The sequence below is a fragment of the Protopterus annectens genome, chromosome 9.part0 (assembly GCF_019279795.1).
Source record: "Protopterus annectens isolate FY-2018-M chromosome 9.part0, PAN1.0, whole genome shotgun sequence".
NCBI lineage: Eukaryota > Metazoa > Chordata > Ceratodontiformes > Protopteridae > Protopterus > Protopterus annectens.
Genome location: NC_056743.1, coordinates 413,956,875 through 413,978,984, shown reverse-complemented (window position 1 = coordinate 413,978,984; position 22,110 = coordinate 413,956,875). Strand labels below are relative to the sequence as shown.

General features: G+C 41.3%; 1 protein-coding gene across 1 annotated transcript in view; it reads right to left on the bottom strand.

Moving 5' to 3' along the window:
- LOC122811243 (tumor necrosis factor receptor superfamily member 10A-like) overlaps positions 1–19,647 on the bottom strand; it is a 1,311,615-nt gene extending 1,291,968 nt beyond the window's left edge. Inside the window, exon 1 of the mRNA XM_044082955.1 lies at positions 18,515–19,647. Coding sequence (XP_043938890.1) covers positions 18,515–18,550 — 36 coding nt within the window. The 5' untranslated portion in view covers positions 18,551–19,647. The remainder of the gene's footprint in view (positions 1–18,514) is intronic.
- Positions 19,648–22,110: the final 2,463 nt, after the last annotated feature.

Below are 22,110 nucleotides of genomic sequence, written 5' to 3'. Positions count from 1 at the left end.
GTAACATAATCCAAAAAGATTCTTCACTAGTAATATAATCCAAAAAGGGAGGACACCAGCCAAGTCCACTTTGAACACGAATACATTTTATTATGTATAAACACCACTAAAACACTGTTAAAATAACACGGTTAAGTGCTTTCATCCCTCCTTTGGGGACTTCTTTAGAACAATTTTGAACAACCTTCCCAGCATTCAAATACACATACCAATTAAATAATTAATTTATTAATGCTTGATCTTAGACTGTTTAAAGCAACACACATATTAAATCTAACCATGCTTCTATATTTATGTGCAGACTAAACATGTGTACAATAAAAACTGTCACAGAAGTAAAATAGAATCATCCTATCAAATGATTTAATTTTAACACAAAGTCACATTTACCATTTCATTAATGCCTGGATATCTCGTTGCATCCAAAAATTCACTTAATAGCCTCCCCTGCTGGTCGACCCTTATCTGCTGTATTACTAAAAACTTAAAAAAAGATGGTCCTTAAATTCCAACATATGCCTACTTAATGCATTACTATTTTTTGAATTTTTTTATATCCAGCAGGTGTTCATAACTCTTATTCCAACAACGTCTGCAGTTTTTTTCTATATAAAAAAACAGGACATGATGAACACTTGGCCAAACAGACCACATTCTTACTCTGGCAGTTAAAATGGCCCCTGATGTATATATTGCTCCAATTCAAATTAACAGAATCTCCAGTCACCAATATACGAGAACACAGAGAACATACCACATTTAAAATTACCTAAATTTTGCAGCCCAAGATAATGTGCCAATCTGCTACCTTGTTCCAAAATGTCTTTGAAGGACTGATCCCTTGTAAACACAAACTTGAGTTTCTTATTGAAATTTTTTGCCATATTCTTATTTAATTTCAATAAATCCTATTTTTTTTTCCAATAAGTTGACAAACGTTCTAAGTATCCTTATTGACAGTGGTGATGAAACACAAATTTCTATAATCACTATCCACCTCATTAGTTTTACTAACAGTTGCAACTTCCATATTCACAGAACCTAATATAGGTAAATAAGTGCCCCCGAGCGCTTACTTATAAGCTCATCCTTTACTATGGTGAGCAGATCGTAATTCATTAAGGTGTGCATCGACACAGTGCGACCCTATATATGCATATGTGCGTATTATCCTTGTATATGTGGCAGAGTATAAGTGTGTGAGAGACGACGAGCCCTAGCCCCATGGCACAGACAGAAAGTCCTAACCCATCCCAGGTAACTCATGTTCAACTAGCAGCAGGGGCTCTGGAGGGAGAAAGTAGAGGGAAAATGGAAGTGAGCAGCTGATGCTAGTTAACCCAACCCGGAGAGAGGGCTTAGCTTACTACACTAGCAACACCTGCAGGAGTGCAGGTGCTTTACATCCAGCAAAGAAAGTGACAGTATGTGCCGTGTCTTGGCATATACAGGCAGCAGCTAGGGGTCTCTTGGTAACATCTGTGGCTAACATAATTCACTGTGCAGGGGGAGGCATTAACAAAACATCTCCACCTTTAGAACGGGACTCGCCTCCCATGACAATGAAAGGGTCAAAAGGTTCTCAATCTTGGAAGGAAGAAATGGGTCTCTTAGGTGTCCAAGGGTAAGGCTTGATGGTCATTGAAGGGCCCCAAAAAGTTAAAACAAAGGAAAAAAAAAAAATAAAACAAAAAATAAAAAAAAGCACAGAATACCTACAGATGCACACGTTATACACGCAAGTATTAAGGCAAGGAAAAAAAGCAATGTCAGTCTGACAGCTGGATGCCAAACAAGGACTACAGCCCAAGTGCTCTTGAACAGTTACATTTTCTGTTACCACACAGCCAAACACTTTCAAGTGCATTAATAAAAATCCACTTTTATCTAATATTTTTGATCCTGTGCCTGTCAACAGTCAAACTTCTCCAAATCAGACATTAAACTTTAGGGGGGGGGGCAGTCTAAGCAGTCACAAGATTGCTCTGTGCTCCCATTAGCATCCTGGCAGTCGGAGCTTTTCCATATTTAAATCACTTGACCATGTCCTTGGCAGCGACATGAGTATGTGCATCACCACAAGGGCTACCTATGCTCTAGTCCACCGGCTTTGGCAACCACACTCACTGTCTCTCCACATCATGTGAGGCCTCAAGCCTCGTCACCAGAGCTGTATGTAGCAATAGCTACATGGGAACCACTGTCTCACCCCCCCCCCCACCAGAATGGGCACACCCCCATCCACCTTGCTTATGTTATCTCAAGTGCTCAAGCTGCTAGACAAACTTGGGTCACCAGAACAGTAATAAGGGCTTCATCCCTCTATGCCACCAATAAAGGCTTAAAATGCATCTATTTTTGTTACAATTTACTTGAAAAGTGTGTACTATATTTGGATTTCCTTTTGATTAAGTAACAAGAATCTGTAAAGCAATTCATTTTAAATATCCTCAATACCCTATAATTACTTCACTGTTCACTACTCAATATCTACTTGAAGCCGATTCCATCTGAAAGTAACTAGACTCTTACAAGCTTGATATTAGCTAATATTTTCCTGCGTTCTTTAACGATCATGTTTTCATTAAGCTATTCTAAGTACATTTACTATTGTATTTACATTTATTATTTTTTGATCAACTGTCATATCATTTCTAGTATATGTATGTACTTAAATATATTTATTAAGTAAATCATATAGAACGGTCTTCTACACATTCTGTAAAATGAAGCATGTATATCAGGGCCTCCTCTGAAAATGTAACTTCTGCCCAGTTTTTATGCAGTATGCAACACTTAGTAAAGAATAAATGCAGGAAATTTGTTCATATACTGCTCAATAGATTGTGTGTCTGATTTACTAACACTGACAAGGTACACCAGCACACCTTGTCTTCTTCCACACCCCCTTCCAACACTCTGGAAGTATCACTTTTGGATTAATTATTTTCTTTGGACAGCATATAAAGGATTTTTTTAAAGAAATAACCTACAAGCCGCTTCAAATCACTAAAATGTGAAATATGCAGCATGAACGTGTATAGACAAATTTGAGCTTACATGTACAAAACTGCAGTACAAGCAACTAATACCATATTCCAATTGTCGTAGAACATGCATGTGACACTACTACTTCCCAGTAAGTAGAGTACTGTACAGCTGTAACTGGTGGGGAGGGGGGGGGGTCTTAATGGCCTGATGGTGCAGGAAAAAACAATGGCCTAGATTCAGGGGAGGGAACAAAATCACATGCACAGCCACATAAAAGCAAAACAAGACCATCTTATGTGACTCTATAGGGAAAAGGGAACATAGATGGCAGCAATCAGCAATGGATAAATGGCAAGGAAATGAACGTATAACAGTCAGAAAGTGGCAAAGCAAGCAAAGGAAATCTCAGAAGGGAACACCAAGATAGGGTAGGGAAGCAATTACATATATTTTTTGGAACATGTGCCCATTTTTGTCTACACCCCCTGCCCCAAGTAAAATAGCGAGGGAAGGTGTGTGCAGGTAAGAGAGTATAAGAGAGAACAGCAATGGCAAACAGAGAGCAACAGGGTACATACATGTTGGCACAAACGGGAAGACAAAGGAGAGACTCGTACAGAAAGAGGGAGCAGAATGAGTGAAGGAGAGGATTACAGTATGCAATGGAGAGGAAGGGATACACAGAAATACAATGCCATGACACAGGATAGGGCAAGATGACAGCCATGCTGCTCTGTGCCACACTCACCACATATCAGTCATCTCTATGATGCCCACATGGCTGAGGTCAGGTACTGTTCGTTTGCTGGTCAGTGGCAAGCAGCTGTGACTCAGCCAGTCACATCAGGATGCTTTCTAGGCTGCTAATGCAGGTGCTCAGACACTGAGCCACCAAGCTCAGATGCCCACTTTTTGTCCAATGAGAGTAATTCACCAGTGGTGCCCCTGATGGGAGCCTACACCAACCCCCACCACAGACCTACAACCAGAGGGCACCATGGAACCTTCCCGGTCAGCTTACAATCGATGACCTATAAAACCATACAGTAGCTGACATGGAAACAGCTGGGAACCAAACAGGCAATGGTGAAGCAGATGGAGAGTGTTATGGCCACTTCTGAATCAAGTCTATCTTCACAAAAGACACTGTAAAATATGAAAATAAATGGATGAAAATAAATAGAGAAAAACGTATCAGCCTGTACAATGCATGCCCACTGCATTCCAGGTGTAAGTGGCATTCATGGGGAAGGTTTGAATGGACAATGGAAGAATAATGCTGTACTAGCAGACCAGGATACCATCCATCAATGGCAAGAATATGTTTATGGACATAGCAATGTACAAAGGCAAACCCTTGGGTCTGAAGTACAGTACGACATCAGGATGGTGGTCGAATCCTACTGTCAGGCAGTCATCATTACTATGCCACCTGTGGAAATCCCTGGAGGCAGGACAGATGGTAGAACAATTCATTCTGCACTGGCACAGTCACAGTAGACATGCAAAAGCTGCATGCAGTGGTTAAACTAAGTAGCAGCAACACAAAAGTGGACAATACGCAGGTATTTAAAAATATTCAGCAATAACATCAGTGATATGTATGTACCCCTATGCCTGCAGAGCTTCGCCGATCACCTCCAGCAGATTAACTGGCTGTTCTCTATCTCACAAACATAAGGGAACATGCCCATGACTCATGTCCAGCATACGGCTGGACACCTAGCCCGAGATCACCAAAATAACCGCTTGTCAGCACTGCTTACTATAAAATGCTGGCATAGTCTCTACACCCTCTTCTGCCCACTAGATAAAAAGCCCAAGGTGGCACGTCTTCAGTTCCTGCACTGTCCATCTGACAGGTGATGCCTATATCATCACTCACCACCATGCAAGATATTAGCAAGCACCCATTTTGTACTGGTGTACATCATAACATTCCCCAGCAGGAACTCCAGTGGTCTCATGCAGAATGTACAAAAAGAATGTTGCCTCCTTCCTGTAGGACACAGCAGCTATTACACACACATACTTTCAGAAGCCACGGCTACTTCACAGGGTGCATTTAGAAAAAAATGGTAGCAGATCTGCACAGACACACTGTGGATATCATATGGTATGCACTAACAGGCAGCATGGCAGACAGATGGAGCACACTAGCACCACATAATCATACCTCAATGAAGGTCATGCCTGGGTGACCTCGGTGAGGTGAAACATGCTAACTTACAAATATACATCCCTGTCCATGGTCACACTGCAGCATCCCCAGAGGCCACAATGTGGATTAATAAACTTTGGCCCTGAATAGGTCATGGTCCTACCCATGCCATGTGCATTGCCCTTTGGCGTTATTTGTGTGCGTTCATCATCAAGCTATGCGCCTCACTGCATAATGCAGAGCTGGTATACATTGCGGTAAGTGTAATTCAGAAACATTTACATTGAATTACATCATCAGTATAACAGATGTGCTACAACCCAAGCAACTGCTTGATAAAAGCATCCACAGCCATTGCAGTGCACATCACACCAAGGAAATTTACTGGAAAGCAACTAAATCGGTAAGGCATATTACAAGAGCTGCTCAAAACAAGGAAACACCACTCTACTGTTGCTATGGGAATGGTACACGCAACTACTGAATGTCTGGGCAATGCCTGGCTGACAGTAATCCTCTGTTGATTGAGGAAGACTGATCCACATCTATCTGCTAACAAATGGGTGGGGAGCTCAGGAAGGCATGTTCTACAGGTCTGCAGTATACTAGCACAGTGCTTAAGAGTAATGGGACAACTTAACTGCTGCAGTTAAGGGATCTTCTTTCATCAGTGTTACACTAGACACTAACGGTGATGGTGTCCTTAAAGTAGCACAGAAGGGCACAGTGCTGTCAGCAACTGTGACTATGGAGGAGCATATTACCACCAATGTAAATCTCTGCTGCCTATGGAACCTGCTTCCACCTCACCTGAACCAGTGGAATGACATATGCGCCCAGCACAACTACTCATGAGTACCATTGTACATTCTTGGTGCATCCACAAATCATGAACAAGCACTGGGAGAGCCAAGTCAGCAGCCATCAACACCATGCTGCCTGGGTCTTTGCTTGAAACGAGTGCAACAGTAGGCATTTACACCATGGACATGTAGGGCATTCATCCTAGCATAAACATATGCCACTGCCAGCAAGCACAGCAGAGACGACAGGTGTACTATGCAGACTGCATGAAGAGGTCAAATGAAGACTTTCAATAAATGGCCAAGCTCACTGGCATTTTGAAAAGGCAAATCGGTACATGCTGCAAATCACTTCATCCCCCACCAGCATGACAATTGAAGTGCAACATTGTACCACTGAAAATGTAAAGAATGTGGTGGTCAAGCACAGGAAAAGGAATGGCAATCATGGCATTGTGGCTCAGTATCAACCACGCCTGCAGGGACTGCTGCTAGTCCCCATTCTCCTCAGAGGATGCACACATGGCCAATAACATCCATAGTCTGCATCCTTCCCACCCGAGGTCACAGAACTGTTACATACACAGTACAGATGCCTCTACAAGAGCTGTCTCTCCTTGCGCACGTTCCAAAGACAACCATACTGCTGGACATCTGCACCAGTCAATAAGCACAACCCACTCTCTACACAGTATACCCAGTTCCTCCCTCAATCTCCTGGCACTATCACACATTCCATCAATATCTCTGTAAACCCCCACTTCACCTCTATGCTTGTTGTCAAATTCCTGTTGCAGTGCCAGTCCCTAAATGTACGTATGACTACAACGGTGTCCTACCATCAAAGCTACATTAAAGGGGTTGGTGATCTCTCATGCACAGCATGCCCAGTCATGTACCGTAGGGAATAGCCTATGTGTAGTATTGCATGCATTAGTTTTAATCTTTGTAACATCTAATTTGGCTCATAACTATGAACCAAATATCACCTGCTTGCCAGTGCCACAGTGTACTGCACCCACCTCTGCCTACTATGACCTTTCCCTACAGCCAAAGGCTACTCAACTGGCTACTACTGGCACTCTAGTGAGTCTGGTACTCTACAGAGACAACAGCTATCTTACTTGAAGTCTTGGGAACATACTACAGTGCACCCCAAAGAAATGTAGGTAGCAAAAGCACACAGTCATCAGTCCAAACACACACTCAACAATGATTTGGATCTGTGACAGTGCAGAGCTGTATGCCAACTCAGCCATACTCCTAGCATCATGAGCTAAGGCTCCAGTTTAAATCTGACATCACCAGTACAATGTCATCTGATGGGAAGTCAATCCACTCTAACTCATTCTTATAATGAGGCATGTACCAGATGTAGGACTTGAGGGAACTATCTGGATAAAAACCACACACACACTGCATAGGACACCCTATGTACTGCACACTAAATGGCAGGTGGAGTAATAACCCTTACAGCTGATGTACCACTGTCATGTGGACCAGATGGGTCCTTGATAGGGATGCGAGTGCAGTCTACGATCCCTCATGGAAATGGGTAATTTTTGTAGAATGCTCCATTACTTTTACTTCTCTACTCAGTGGTCCTAGGAACCACCTTTAATCCACCACATGCTGCAAAACCACATCAAGGAATCAGTTTAGTATTTGTGAGACAGATGCCAAAGGTATACCCACCATGTCACTGATGGCTACCGGAAGGTCTCTGTAGTGAGCATTGTCAGGACTACATACATCTTAGTGTAGAAAGGCCAAGGATCAGTATTCCAAACAAGGCTGGCACATTTTACCAGCTCTCACATAGTGTCTATCCACATGACAGCAGTCGACTATATCCCTGTCATGGAGGGGATGGTTTTGAAGTAGATCAGTTCCTTCTGCAATGCAGAGAGTGGCAGCAAACCCCATTGTGGACACTGGTTGCAAACAGAGCCTGTGACATATGATGTTTGTATAAAACAGGTTTTGTACCTACAGCACGTTACTTCTTCCTTTTTCACCAATTAATCCTGGTACACAAACCTGCTGGTGGCATCTGATACTGCCGTTTTTCTACATTTCTTATTTGCTCTGCCATGTTGTTTAACCTCATTTACATTTGCAGCTAGCTGGGCTCACTCCTTTTCATAACATCATACAAGTATTAGCATACCATGCCAACTGTGAGAGTTCACCTGCTTGCCTAATGATGGTATTTGGGCTACTGAAACAGCCCCACCATGCCACTACTGGTGCAGAATAATCTAACATACTACACTATTTCTTTCGGAATCCCATGGAATATATTTGTAATGGATTTCTTTAAAGTAACAAGTTCTCAATATTTTCTGTTCTCGAACATGCAATAATTCCATTCAAATTCATTAGCAGCCAGCACTTTCTTTTTAGTTATTTTTATTGTTACAAACAAAACATAAAAATACACACCAATATAAGGAGTTCCAACTTGACAGACTATACCTTCTTACAGTTTCCTTATTTGACTTAATACTTCATGTCTTAGTCTGCACTACAGTGTAAAATAAACACTGCTGTAGCGACAACAAAATTGGAGAGGCCATCTGCTAGCCTGATAGCATAGCAAACGCCCACCCCCTTTTCCATGTAAGCAGACACCATCACCAATACTCTGTCAGTATCTGTAATTAACTATGTAATCACTGTAACCAACAGGTCAAGTCAATCACCTAATTAATGAACGTTTTTGGAAAAAAACATTACCAGCAGTCATTATATAGCAGGATTTCTCTCATCATAGACAAATGCTGCATATCTGTTCTGGCTTGCCTGTTAGTACACACTTGTGCAACCCAAACACAGAACTGAGCATTCATTGTCAGTGCCCAGAAACAAAATGCAGCAGTTTGTACGCATTTAATGTCAGTGCCCACTGCAGCTGCCAACAAGAACCTTTTTTTGCACATAATCAATAGAGGGTTCAAATCGTAGAAAATAAAATAGTACAAACATGTATAAAAAAAAAAAAAGAAGACTACACCCAAAAAACAAATACCCTAACTTTATGCAATGACCTACAATCCTAAAATTTTAAAATAATTAAAAACTCAAAATCTAGCATTTGAACAGAAAATCATAAAACTAAAATTAAAACAAGTCACAGCAAACAGCTAGTCAAAAAGCAAGAAAACAGCATTACCAACAAGATGTGCAGCTCTAGGGGACACTTGTGTGCAATGGGTTTATCTAATTAATGAATAAAATGTAAAAAAATATAAGCAAGTACTAATGCACTCCAGGGAATGCATTAAAGTGTAATTAACGCCTGACACCACAGGCGGAAGGCCTCTACACCCCTGGAAGGAATTACACATTAACTCAACACACTGGAAGGCGCCACTGCTCTTAGAAAACGGGCTCCCTGTAAAATTATTGCGTTTTACTTACTTACATTTCTATATTTTTTAAGTATATGCAAAATAGGTCCTCCCCCTAATGTTTCAAACTTGCTGTTTGTCTTTTTGGCTTTTCCCGGTTAGGGGGTCGCCACAGCCGAACTCTGGTCCGATAATGAATGGCAGTAGATTTTTATGGTGCCGAGTTGCCAGACAGATGCCCAACCTTCAGCGAAGGCACTCCCATTCAAGCACGTCTTTCAGAGGCCACTCGACCGCGGGGTGGACATGCAGACTCCACACAGAAGGCACTCCAGCCAAGAATCGAACAGGAGCAGTGGTGCTGGAAGAAGCATTTTACATCCAAAATATAACACTTAAAAAATTTAACGAGGCATTTATTTTTTGTTCCCTTAGTCCTAAATCGTTTGTCCGGCAGTCATTGGAGATTGAAATTACTAAATAATGACATACATTTGAGCTTCAAACTTTTATTTCCTTTAAAAAATTCATGCTAACACATATCATTTACTTAACCAACTTTGTAATTTTATAAGAGCAATAATTAAAATCCGTTTCTATTTTAGGGGCCTTTGTTCCCCCTTTACTTTAGGCTTTATCCAGATTTCTTCATTTGAAAGGTGCAGAAGGATGCAAACCCAGGGGCTGCTCATCCTATTGGAATCCAGGACTGCAGCCCCCACCCCAGCTAAAAACAGAAAAAAATAAAATTGGAAAATAAAAAGTACATGAAAAGATTCCTGAAACGGACTCTGCACATACATGTGAACATTCCCGGAACTACACACACACATGCGTGCAGAATCCAGACTGAGTTAAGAGCAGTCTGGATTAGACCGAAGGCAGCAGACTGCAGAAATGTCCAAAGGTCGGTGCAGTTACACCCGCACAGACTGGAAGGGGACCAGACTGCAACGTCTGCAGGTTGGATATCCAGCCTGCTCTTGCAGGAACATTTTCATCGTGGGAGCTGGCTAGCAGGAACGTTTGGATTATAGGACTTGCTTGCAAGCAGAAATCGTCAATGGTGCTGGCTGGGACTTATCCTTCAACATGGAGCCGAGACTTTCAACAGGTACTGGAGCTGGTGTGTCCATGTGTGTGTTCTTCATAAAGTACATGGCAACACAAAACCTTTTATTCTAGCAATTTTCTAACTTTATAAGATCAATATTTGAAATGTGTCCCTATTTTTGGGGCTGTATTCCCCCATTATTGGCTTTGTCCAGTTTTTTTGTGCTACGAGGTTGAGAGCTATGGTGAGAACTGAATTCACTGAATATGTTTGGAGGCTGTATTCTCCCATTATTAGCTTTGTCCAGGTGTTTTGTGCTAAGAGTTTGAGAGCTATGGTAAGAACTGAATTCACTGAATATGTTTGGGGGCTGTATTACCCCATTATTAGCTTTGTCCAGATGTTTTGTGCTAAGAGTTTGAGAGCTATGGTAAGAACTGAACTCACTAAATGATAGCCATTTAAGTTTCAATCTTCTCATGTTTCAAGAAACAGTTGATTTGGCATAGTGGTATATTGACTGTAGTGCACAGGGTCCTGTGTTCAAGACTTGGCAGTGAAATGCATGGTAGTAACACAGTATTTTATTCTAGTGACTTTCCAAGATTATACAAGCTATGTTTAAAATGTGTCCCTGGTTTTTGGGCTTTGCTTTTTCCATATTTCTTGTGCTGCAAAGTTAATAACAAAGAATAACCACGAAACTATAACCACACCAACGTATTTTAATTTAGCGCTTTCTATTCTAAACAATGTTTATTCTGAAGATATTTGTTCTATTCACCAATGTAAAAAAGTTAAATATGTTCCTATATGTGTAATAGTATGTAAATGTAATGTCACTTTTATTTTATGTGGAGCTTTTCTCCCCGGGCCTCCACTGAAAATGGACTTGCGTCCAGTCGGACTTTCACGGTCATCAAATGTAAAATAAATAAGAGTTTGAGAGGTACGGGCAAATAAATTGCTTTATAGAATTAGGTATATTTTGGCTCAGAAGTGTTGCTCTCCCCTAATAATCCCTCCGCAAAATGGCAAATTTGGAAGAAATCGTGGAGGGTTTATAATAAGTAATTGTAATAATCAGAGTTATAGATTACTTTTAATTTCAGAAATGCATGTAGAGTCTCTTATTTTGTCAGCTGCTCAAGTTAACAGTACTAATATTAAAAGTGTCCCTTCTTTGACAGGTTCCCAACTGTATTGTGTGGCTATTTTTTATTTTTGCATCACATTTTTGGTCTGTTTTTCATAAAATTGTGGTTTTCTGGCAAATTGTGGCAAATCATCAAAGACTGAAGTTAGAAAATCATGACAGACATTTGAGTTTCAGATTTCGTACCCTTCAGAAAATGAATACTAATGCAAGACCTACTATTCTATTATCTTTCCAAGTTTATAAGAGCAATATTTAAAACTGTCCTTATTTTTGGGCCTTCGTCCCACTTCAGTTTCTGGTTTTGTCCAGATTTCTTGCTCTGAGGTTCAGAGGTATGACAAATGCATCAGGGTCATCACCATCAGCCAGAGACATACTTGTTGTACCCCACTCCCCCCATGTAGTGACGCTGGATGTGTCCAAGCAAAGCAAGGAGCAGTTATCCAGTGTACTACAGTGGCTTTTCATCTGTCCTTGATTTTGCAGAATGTTCTGGTTTTCTATCATATTTTTATACTGCTGACTTATGCTGCTTCTTATTTAGAAAATCCATGTTGCTGCAGTATCTCTTGGTTTGTGTTTAACAAGAAATGCTTTAATGGCCATCAGGTAAGCTTGTCTGAGATTGTAAGATGCAAGTAAGCTTTAATAAGCATACTGTTAAAGAATTACCAACATTGAAAGCCTTTTTGTTGTTGCCATGCAGAGAATATTTACACAACTAGATAGCGTATAAGCCTTGGGTATTGAAATGCATATGACAGTATTTGTAATAAAGGACAGGATTACAGCATTTTCAGAACCTCATTACATTTGCTGGAGACTTGCAGTCATCTTTGCAGGCTTTACATGTAAACTAAATAAAATGCCAGTCTAACGTGTGTGGTCCATAACCTGTGCAGTAATCCTTTAAGCAATATATCTTGAGCGTGTTTCATGTTTGCTGTTCATTTTTTACTTTGATCATGGTTTTCCCCATGAAACAAGTAGATAGTCGTCGTTAGGCAGCAGGTCTTTTTTGGATAAGAAACATTTTTACAAGTGGGGGTATCACAGAGATTGCTACTTTCAGCATGCTACTTGGTAGTTTTATAAAAGCGGAATATACATTATAATTAGAACTACAGTGCAAGGAGAAGTGGTTTGAGTTGAATGCTGCTCGTTTTTTTATACTTGATTTTGACTGGCATTCCAGTGCATATTTGAACTGCTTCTTACTGAAATTGGTACACCTTGTTTGCTGTAGCATAGACTAGATCCAGGCCTGCTGAATCTAGCTTTGTTTGTATGCTTGTTGTTTGTTTGCTTGTTATTTCCATGAAACACTAATTCCACCTAAAACGCGGCTTTTCAGCGCTTCTGCGGATCCCTAGTGATATCTGGATTGCTTACTGTACTTATTTCATTGTTTCACTTGAAAGAAAGTTACAGTTTGTCATTTTTGCATTTAAGTTACCTGTAACACATTGCATTTAAGTTACCTGGCACTTGCTCACTAAAGCAATTATATAAGTCAGCACTAAAAAATTAAAAAGCATTACACCCTCACAAACTCCCCTTGTGTACCTTGTTCCCCATGGGCCCTTTTTTCCCCAATTATAAAGGAATTCCCAATACTATTCTAGCATGTCCAAAGGTCAGTTGTCAATCTCCTCTCCGGTCCAGCTGGTGAATCTGGGAATCTTGAGGCAATGTTGCAACTGCCTCATGTACACAAACAACCCTCTCCTCCTCCCAACAAATTCCAACACATGTGAGAGATGCAACCATATAGCCAAACTGGAGGCTAAGCTCTCTCAACTCAGTACTGGCGTAACCAGTCAGGAGGAGAAGGAAACCACACTCACAATTCCAGTCTCACATAGACCTACCACAACAGCAAACCAAACACATAAACACACAAAAACATACTCGGAGGCTCTAAATAAAAATCTGCCTAAGCAGCAGAGACCTCCAAAGCAGACACCCAAGCAACCGCTACCCCAAAACAAAACACGTGCAACACATAGCTCACAAAGCCAGTGTGCCGAACAGTCACAGCCCTTAAGGCTAAACAACACACCTGATACACTTATAATAGATCATCAGGCACATCGATGTCCCACTCACCAGGCTGAACAAGAAGGTCACGGTGAGCTGCCTCTCGGGTGCTATGATCCGCCACATAACACAAGCACTCAGGTCACTCCAAGGCAAGTACAAATATGACTCAGTCATTGTCCATGCTGGTGTGAATGACCTGAGACGTACCTCCCTGGACTACATGAAGAGACAGAGGAGCTCTCTGAGCATGTAGCCCAGGCCGGTATGACCCGGACCTTGAGTAGCATCTTACCCTCACCAAGAATGAAGCCACAATATGAAGACAAGATGATCAATTTCAACAATTGGCTTAAGTATTGGTGTCATTCAAAGGGGATCCAATGCCTGTCAGCCTGGGATGACATGCTCAACAAGCCACGATGCTTCGCTAGGGACGGCTTGCACCCGTCACCTCTGGGCTTTCGGATATTGGCAAAGGCTCTTGCTACCCCCATAGTGCCTTTTTTAGGCAAGGCTCAAAAGATAAACCCACCTCCATAGGTATCACAAGGGATAAGAAACTAAGAGTAATGTTACTCAACGCCAGAAGTCTAAACCTCAAGATGCACGCACTCGAAACTCTCCTTAGCATGGAGAACATAGATATCTGTGCAGTAATAGAAACCTGGTTCAAGGCTCCCGAGAGCACCCCAGCACTACCAGGTTATACCTCATACCATGCTTTTCGGCCCCAAAACTTGAACCGAACCACAAAAGGAGGGGGAGTATCAATATTCGTCAAAGATACCCACACCTCCAGGTTGGTGGCACAGCACGAAGTATCAGAGACTATCCATGTGCAACTAACAGTGGGTAAAACTGCCTTCCAGTTTATAGCCTGCTACAGACCACCCTCCCAAACCCAGGAACCCCACTCGGCCTTCCTAAGAACACTGGAAAATATGAAGGTCTCTCCAAACACCATTAAATTGGGCGACTTCAACTACCCAAACATAGACTGGGAGCTCCAACACCCTAGCCCAAAGGTTCCTAGAATTTATAAACTGAAATGTTATGGAACAACTTGTTACCACTCCCACAAGAGGGGAAAACATACTGGACATGATCATCACCAACATGGGGACTCTATGCTCCAGACCAGACGTGTATCCCTCACTGGTAAGATCAGACCATAAACTAATCTCACTGGATATTCACATCTCGACTCCACCCCTTGCCCTGAAAACCAGAGCGAAAAACTTCTCTAAAGCAAATTTCACACTCCTCAAAACTGAGGTGGAATCCTTCAAAGCCCCCGGGCCTGTGGAAAATACGGCCCAGACCGCAGAATCCTTTATAAATGCATTCTATGAACACCTTCAGGAATGCATGGATCATGCAATCCCAAATAAAACCAAGACCCAATCCTCCAAAGGCAGACGTCCTGTCTGGTGGACCCCAGCCATAAACAAACTATACAATAGAAGAAGGAAGCTACTACATGATAGAGCAAAATCCCAAAAAGGGAAGGCATCTCTGATCAGTATTAGCAAAAAACTACGGGCACTCATAAAATTGTCTAAGGCCAGCTTCGAGAGATAAATTGCACAGGACACTAAGGATAATCACAAGGCTTTCTTTAGTTATGTTAGGAACCTGGGTGGGAATTCCCAGATATGCTCAGAATTAGTCCAAAATGACAAAAAATACACCAAACCCACAGACCTTGCCAACATCCTTGCTGACAGGTTCAGCACAAACTCCCCCCCTCCTGACCAAAAGGGCAAATATCTATCCCAGCAGAGTACTGCCCCCCCTGACATATCAGATGCTCAGGTAAGAGCCGCCCTCTCCAAAGCAAAAAACACAGCATCAATGGGACCAGACGGTGTCCCGGGCTGCATCCTACATGAACTCCAAGAAGAGCTAAACCCAAACATAAAACTACTGTTCAATCTCAGCCTTACTACAGGATATGTACCCAAAGAGTGGCGTACAGAAAAAGTGTCCCCTCTCCACAAAGGTGGTGCCTCAACGGATCCTGGAAACTATCGCCCCATAAGCCTGACTAGCTTGGTCTGCAAAGCAATGGAAAGGATCATCATGGACCTCATAAATAAAGATACTGGGGACCTACAGATACTGGATCCTACCCAGTTCGGCTTTGTTAAGGGCAGATCCTGCCTCTTAAACCTGGTTGATTTCTTTGAAACAGTCACCAAGGCCATTGACGAGGGGAAGGTGGTCCACACAGCCTACTTGGACCTCGCAAAAGCCTTCTATACAATACCCCACTTGGGCATTATAAATAAGCTCACCAGCTTAAATATAAACCCCTATGTCACTAGATGGGTTGCAAACTGGCTCAAGGACAGAACCCACATGGTTAGAATTGCTGGAGCCAAGTCAGACTCCAAACCAGTTACAAGTGGCGTCCCACAAGGCTCAGTCCTGGGACCTCTCTTGTTCTGTATATATTTCTAGGAAGTACAGGCCAACACGGAAGGACTGTGGCTGACCAAGTTCGCAGATGACTGCAAACTGGGCGCCATAATCGACTCTCCAGCCGACACAAGCATCCTCCAAAAGGGCCTCATAGAAACAGACAACTGGTGCCAGAGCCATGGCCTCAAGCTAAACGCCAAAAAGTGTACAGTCATCCCCTTTGGCAAAAACAAAGTGCCCACAAATTACCACATAGGTGGTAATCCATTAAGTACAGAAGTAAATAGGGACCTGGGGACCCAAGTTGATAGCAATCTCTCATTTGACAACCATGTGGCCAAAGTGGTTAGAAAAACATTTTATATAGCCCACTAATCATGAAGGGATTACATCTAGATCAGGGGAGGTCATTGTGCGTCTTTACTCATCCCTCATCAGGCCCATAATTGAGTACAGTGCTCCTTTTGGGATGTACCTTACCAAACACCTGCAGCAACTGGAAAGACCCCAAAAGTACCTCACCAAGAGGATCAAAGGGCTCAAACAGATGCCATATGCTGCCCGGTTAAAGAAACTCCAGCTCTACTCAGTGGCATACCGCCTGCTCAGAGGCGATCTGTGCCTGACGTATAAAGCCATATCCAACCCGGAATTAATAGACATGCTGCACCTCAGAAAATCCAAATTCCATCAAGCGACACGCTCGAGAGACTTGAACCTCAGCACTGAAATAAATAGGACATGCTGGAGGGACAGATTCATAACCCAGAGGCTCCCCTCACTCTGGAATAAAATCCCAGTCCAGGTTAGGCAGAGTCCCTCATTGACTCTTTTCAAGAGGAATCTTGATGAGTGGATGGGAGATCGTAGGTTTACCCCGGGTATCACTTCTGTGTCACTGTTAGACAGAGGCACTGTATACTAACCTCGAAAAAGGGCATAGCAAAATAAATTTAAAATGGGTGGCGAAAGCCAAACACACTCTGGCTAGGCTTATAAATGCCCTAGGGCAGATAGCTTAGTATGAACCTATGAACCTATAATCTAAGCTGTCATGATGCACCCAATGCATTGAAATGTTTTTTTTTTTCTTCTACACTTCATTTTGCCTTGATTGGACTCTCATTATGATGGTTCGGCACCCAGGGCAGCATATTTAATTAAAGTCCCAGTTTCTGCATTTTTAGTATAGTTCCACTCCCTTTAGTTGGCCACACCCACCCAGCTGTCTCCTGCAGCCCCCCTTTGATTTGACGTTTCTAGCTGCCACTGTGCAAACCTCTTAACTGCTTCTACCAGTACTCATCACTCACTCTCACAGGCACCTCTGCTATTCTAGCAACTTTCTAATTTTATAAGAGCAATATTTAAAATCCATCCCAATGTTTAGCTCCTTTGTTTCCTTATTATTTGCGGCTCGGTCCAGATTGCTGGAGAGGAGAGGTACGCAGAGCCCTTATGTGAAGCTGCCGGAGACCGCTAGATTGCCCTCACTCCACATTCTCACACACACACTCTTGCTTTCTTACAGGCGTTCACTCAGAGAGAGAGCAACATAATCACACACACTTCTCCCTTACTTTCATATACTTACACACGTTTTATTTTACACTCGCTAAAGTGCAGAAGCGCTGCTTAGCGAGTGTAAAGTAGTAGCTCAACCCATCTCTCTCACATAGTTTTTTTAAACTTCACTTTTAAACTCGCTAAACAGTAAAAGCGCTGCTTAGCGAGTGTATAATAATGGCGACCATTTGCAATATGCTATTTGAAAGGGGGCCACATTAGAGTGTTTATCGGGGAATTACTTAAAGGACCCCTGCAAACAAATTCCTCCTGTGACAAGTTTTAAAAAACTGCTCGATTTTGCCATTGTTATACTCTGCAATCTCCGGAGCACCAGCAGGAATGTGAAGTGAGTGACCAAAGTAACTTTTGGCATCCTGTTCAACAAGTACTTGGATCACCATCCAACACTAACTGTATATTAAATATGAAACTGCTTTGGAATTAAATAAATAAAGTGTGAAGTTTAATCGACATACACCTGTTATTTTTGAAAAAAGGGAGTCAATGGTCAGAAACCCATTACCTGGTATATATTAGTAAATATACCCCACACCCCCATTTAACACCACACTTTACGTTCGTTTTTGGACTGTTGTTTCGGAATGGGAATATGCTTAAGTTGGGTGGACTAGTTAAAACAACAACAACCCATTAGGGAAAAGTACATGTTCTGCGCCTCTTGAATTAGGGACAGAATGAAAAATAAACATAAACGCTGGGCCGAAATACCAAGTGCCTGCAGGTTTGATGAAAAACAGATATTCCAGTATTGTGTATTTTATGAAAAGTTAAGTAGGAGACAACACAACATTCAGCATTACTGTTCAGGCATGACAGAACAAAACTAATACAATCACGTACCGCTTAGTAAATAGCGCAATTCACTTCGTATTTCTACATCTAACTAGCACAACCATATCATGGTATCAATCAGACTAATTAAGTTTAAAAACTCACCCCAGTAAGTATTAAAAAGAAAAAAACGACTACCATAAGTGAAAAATCAAGTTTCCGATAGTTCGTTTGAAATACTTCTCCACCTTCCAAATGTTATTTCTTGTACGGATAAAAAATTTACAGATCAAACTTTCTCCTTTTCCTCCTCCTAACAAACCACACCGGCGACTAAAACTTCACTCTACTGAGGCCAGGCCAGCCCTCAAACGGGATGGAGGTGGAGCAAGATCGTGCCCAGTGCCTTGGGACCACTTTCACGAGGTTCGCTGCCATCCAAGAGGAAATGCCTCGACTTCGTGGTGTGCATTTTAAGTATTGTCACAGTTCTTTTGGTATTGTTTTGGAAAAAGACTTTGTAAGATTACACTCTGTAACCCGCCGCCAAAAAAAATGGAAGAAATGTTTTTAAGAGCCTCGCGTCTCGTTCTGACTATGGAGACAGAGTGGTGGTGGACACACCTTACCTGGAAAAGACGGACAAGCAGCAGCATAGAGGCAGCTTTTGCTATTGACGCTTACTGTCTGTACTTTGTAAATAGCGTTTATTAAAACTTCTGGAATATTAGAAGTACCTGAGATAAAACTAGAACATTATTATCATTGTGCATTAACTTTAGGGGGTACTTTTCCGTTATCAAGGCAACACTGTTAAAACCGTTCTTTGAATTCCTTTGTCCAGTGTCAAACCTTTTTTTAAAGTTAATCGTAACAGGTGCGTGTAACCTACAGCTTTTTTTGTAAAATATTTTCCATGTAATATTTTCACACACTCATGTTAGGATTAACTTTAAAAAGAAAACAGGGGTCGCCAGTAGAATCACAGCTGAAGAACCAACTTGAAAGTGTTTGCCCGATAGCAGAATCGTAATAGAAACAGTAAATGACTGCTACTGTGGATATTTCTCCATTGCAGAAAAACCGTGCATACTATAAAACGTTGTATTCAATGAAGTCCACATCAAAATCTTTACGTATACTTCCTTGGCATCTTGCATCTGCGACGAAGCGATTAGTCATGACGCAGTAAGTGTCAGCTGCTGACGTAGCAAGGCATCGTTGAGCAGGGAAATACGCCACTGTTTAGGAAGTACACAGTTCTGGTTATTTTACAAGGATTTTACATGACTAATTCAAGGGCCAACCTTGATGATAAATTGTGTGTATTATAAGCACTCCATGGCAAACATTTACATAGCTATTTGCCTGTCTTTGTAACAATTTCACATGGCTGGAGATCTGTCGGATTATATCTACATCTTTTTACAGGTTCACCATAGAGACATGTATAATTTAACGCAATAACTTTGGTGTACATATCACCATCTGATGACTGGAAAAAAATGAAGGATTGTTGCCTTAAATTTGATGTTTTGTTTTATTTTATCCTTTCAGTCTTTCTAACTTATCGGGTCAACACTTTAACGCGATAGTTCAGCTCTGTCAAGCCGATGTGTAAAAGTCACAAGTAAAAGTTATTTAGTACTAATTAATTAATTGTTTAAAGTAATACTTTTCACTTTGACAGGAGGTTACCAGACATGTTAGGGGACTGTATTACAGCTAAAAGATCGATACTTAAATAAAAAGTGGTATGTCTTGAATTTCAACATTCATGCACTTATGTGGGCTGCCGTCCTACTGTCCCTTAACGCAGATTTACACCGTTTTATGTAACCCAAACCAATGTACTTACTGTGCTATTACGTCTTGGAATACTAGAGGCCGTCATACTTCTCAAATGTACAGATCGTACAAACACAGAAATCATACTCCCGAGTCCCAACCTTCCATCTCCAAAATGAGGAACACTCGCCTTTATAATGTGGAACAAATGGGCAAAATGTGGAACACACACTAATGGCTTACTAACAACTTCAGCTAGGAAGGTCATAGGATAGTTAAAATATGCTGGTGTTACTTATAAAGAACATCCTTTAATGGATTAATTTTTATTTACCATTGATTTCACTTAAAAAAATTCCTAACACTGAATGTGTGACTGACTCTTTCAATGAGGAACTTCGAGGAACCTGAACTTTTTAAGATCCCAAATGAGGTACGTTCCTCATAATGAGGTACACTTGAGAGGTATGAGAAATAATCAGGGGCACTTTTAAAATGTTAGTACTAGTAAATTGAGACAGAGAATAAAACGTGAATATACATTTAAAGTAAAGCTACAACTCTTAATTATTGTCAGTATTAATTAGATGCAATGCACCACCTTTTTTTGACAAAAATACAAACCGAGTCTAAATCATGGTCAATTGAGAAGAGTAACTCAGATTTTTCTCAGAATGCCCAGATTTTTGTCTCGTATTTTTGGTCTGCTCCAAATAAAAAATCGTGAATTTTCTGGCAAATCATTGAGGACCTTTGTCTCCACCCCCATTATTTTACCCTTTTCCAGAGTTCTTGCGTTTAAAGGTTAAGAGGAATACTGTAGGCAATTGGGGTGGATTGGCGAAGTTACAAACTTTTGGCCTTGAAGACGTCATTTTCCACTTTTCTCTATATATACATACTTAAAGACAGTTTTATAAGAAATGTTAAACTTCTTTTGTGTCTAGAGACTTTAAGGAGGCACAAATCACAGCACTTCTATAACATTCGGTTTAATGTCTTAGAAAGCATTTTAACAATAAATTTGGGTGAATTGTGCCCTGGTGGTACAGGCACACAGGTAATACTTTTATAATAGAAAATAGACCATATATCGTCAACCAGCAGAAATATGCATTTTTATTGAAGTAACAACTTAAAAGAACTGACAACCGCAAAATTAAGAACAAAAAAGACAGCCCATCTACAGCACAGAAGCGACTCCAGATTAACTAGCTCCGTAGATTACTCGCTACAATCACTTCCGTATTCTACTTCCTGGTTTGTTACTTGGCCAATAGCCATCTCGCATTCCATCGTTTAGCCTTTCGAAGTTTTCAGTGTAACAAATTTAACTGTTGGTCTGTTTGAACAGATAAACTGTTTACTTACACAAATTACAGCCATCAGATTACTTTCTGTGGTATATCTAATCTCCAGAGCATACAGATTTTTGAGTAATATTTTTGATGACTGCAAATATGGAGCTGTCATTGAATCCCACACTGACACAACTGTTCTCCAGGAGGGGCTGACAGACAAACAACTGGTGTCAGAGCCATGGACTAAAACTAAATGCCAAGAAATAGATGAGTTTCTTTTGGGAAGTCATCCACCCTGGGTAACTATCATATTAACAGCACACCCCTTAGCATTGACCCAGTAGTCAGGGACTTAGAGACACACATAGTTAGTAATCTAGCCTTTGACCATCATGTGCCTACAGTAGTGATGAAATCATTCTATGTTGCACAACTTATAAACAAAGGTATGACATCTAAGTCCAAGAAACTCATTGTTCCACTGTATTCAGCATTCTTCAGACCTATCATTGAGTACAGTGCCCCCTTTGGATTGTACCTAAGCAGGCATATACAACAATTATAGGTTCATAGGTAGGTACTAGGCTATTGGCCCTAGGGCCTATATAAGCCTAGCCAAACAGTACCCTAGCTTTTGCCACCCAAGAATATTATTTTCCTGTGCCCCTGTCA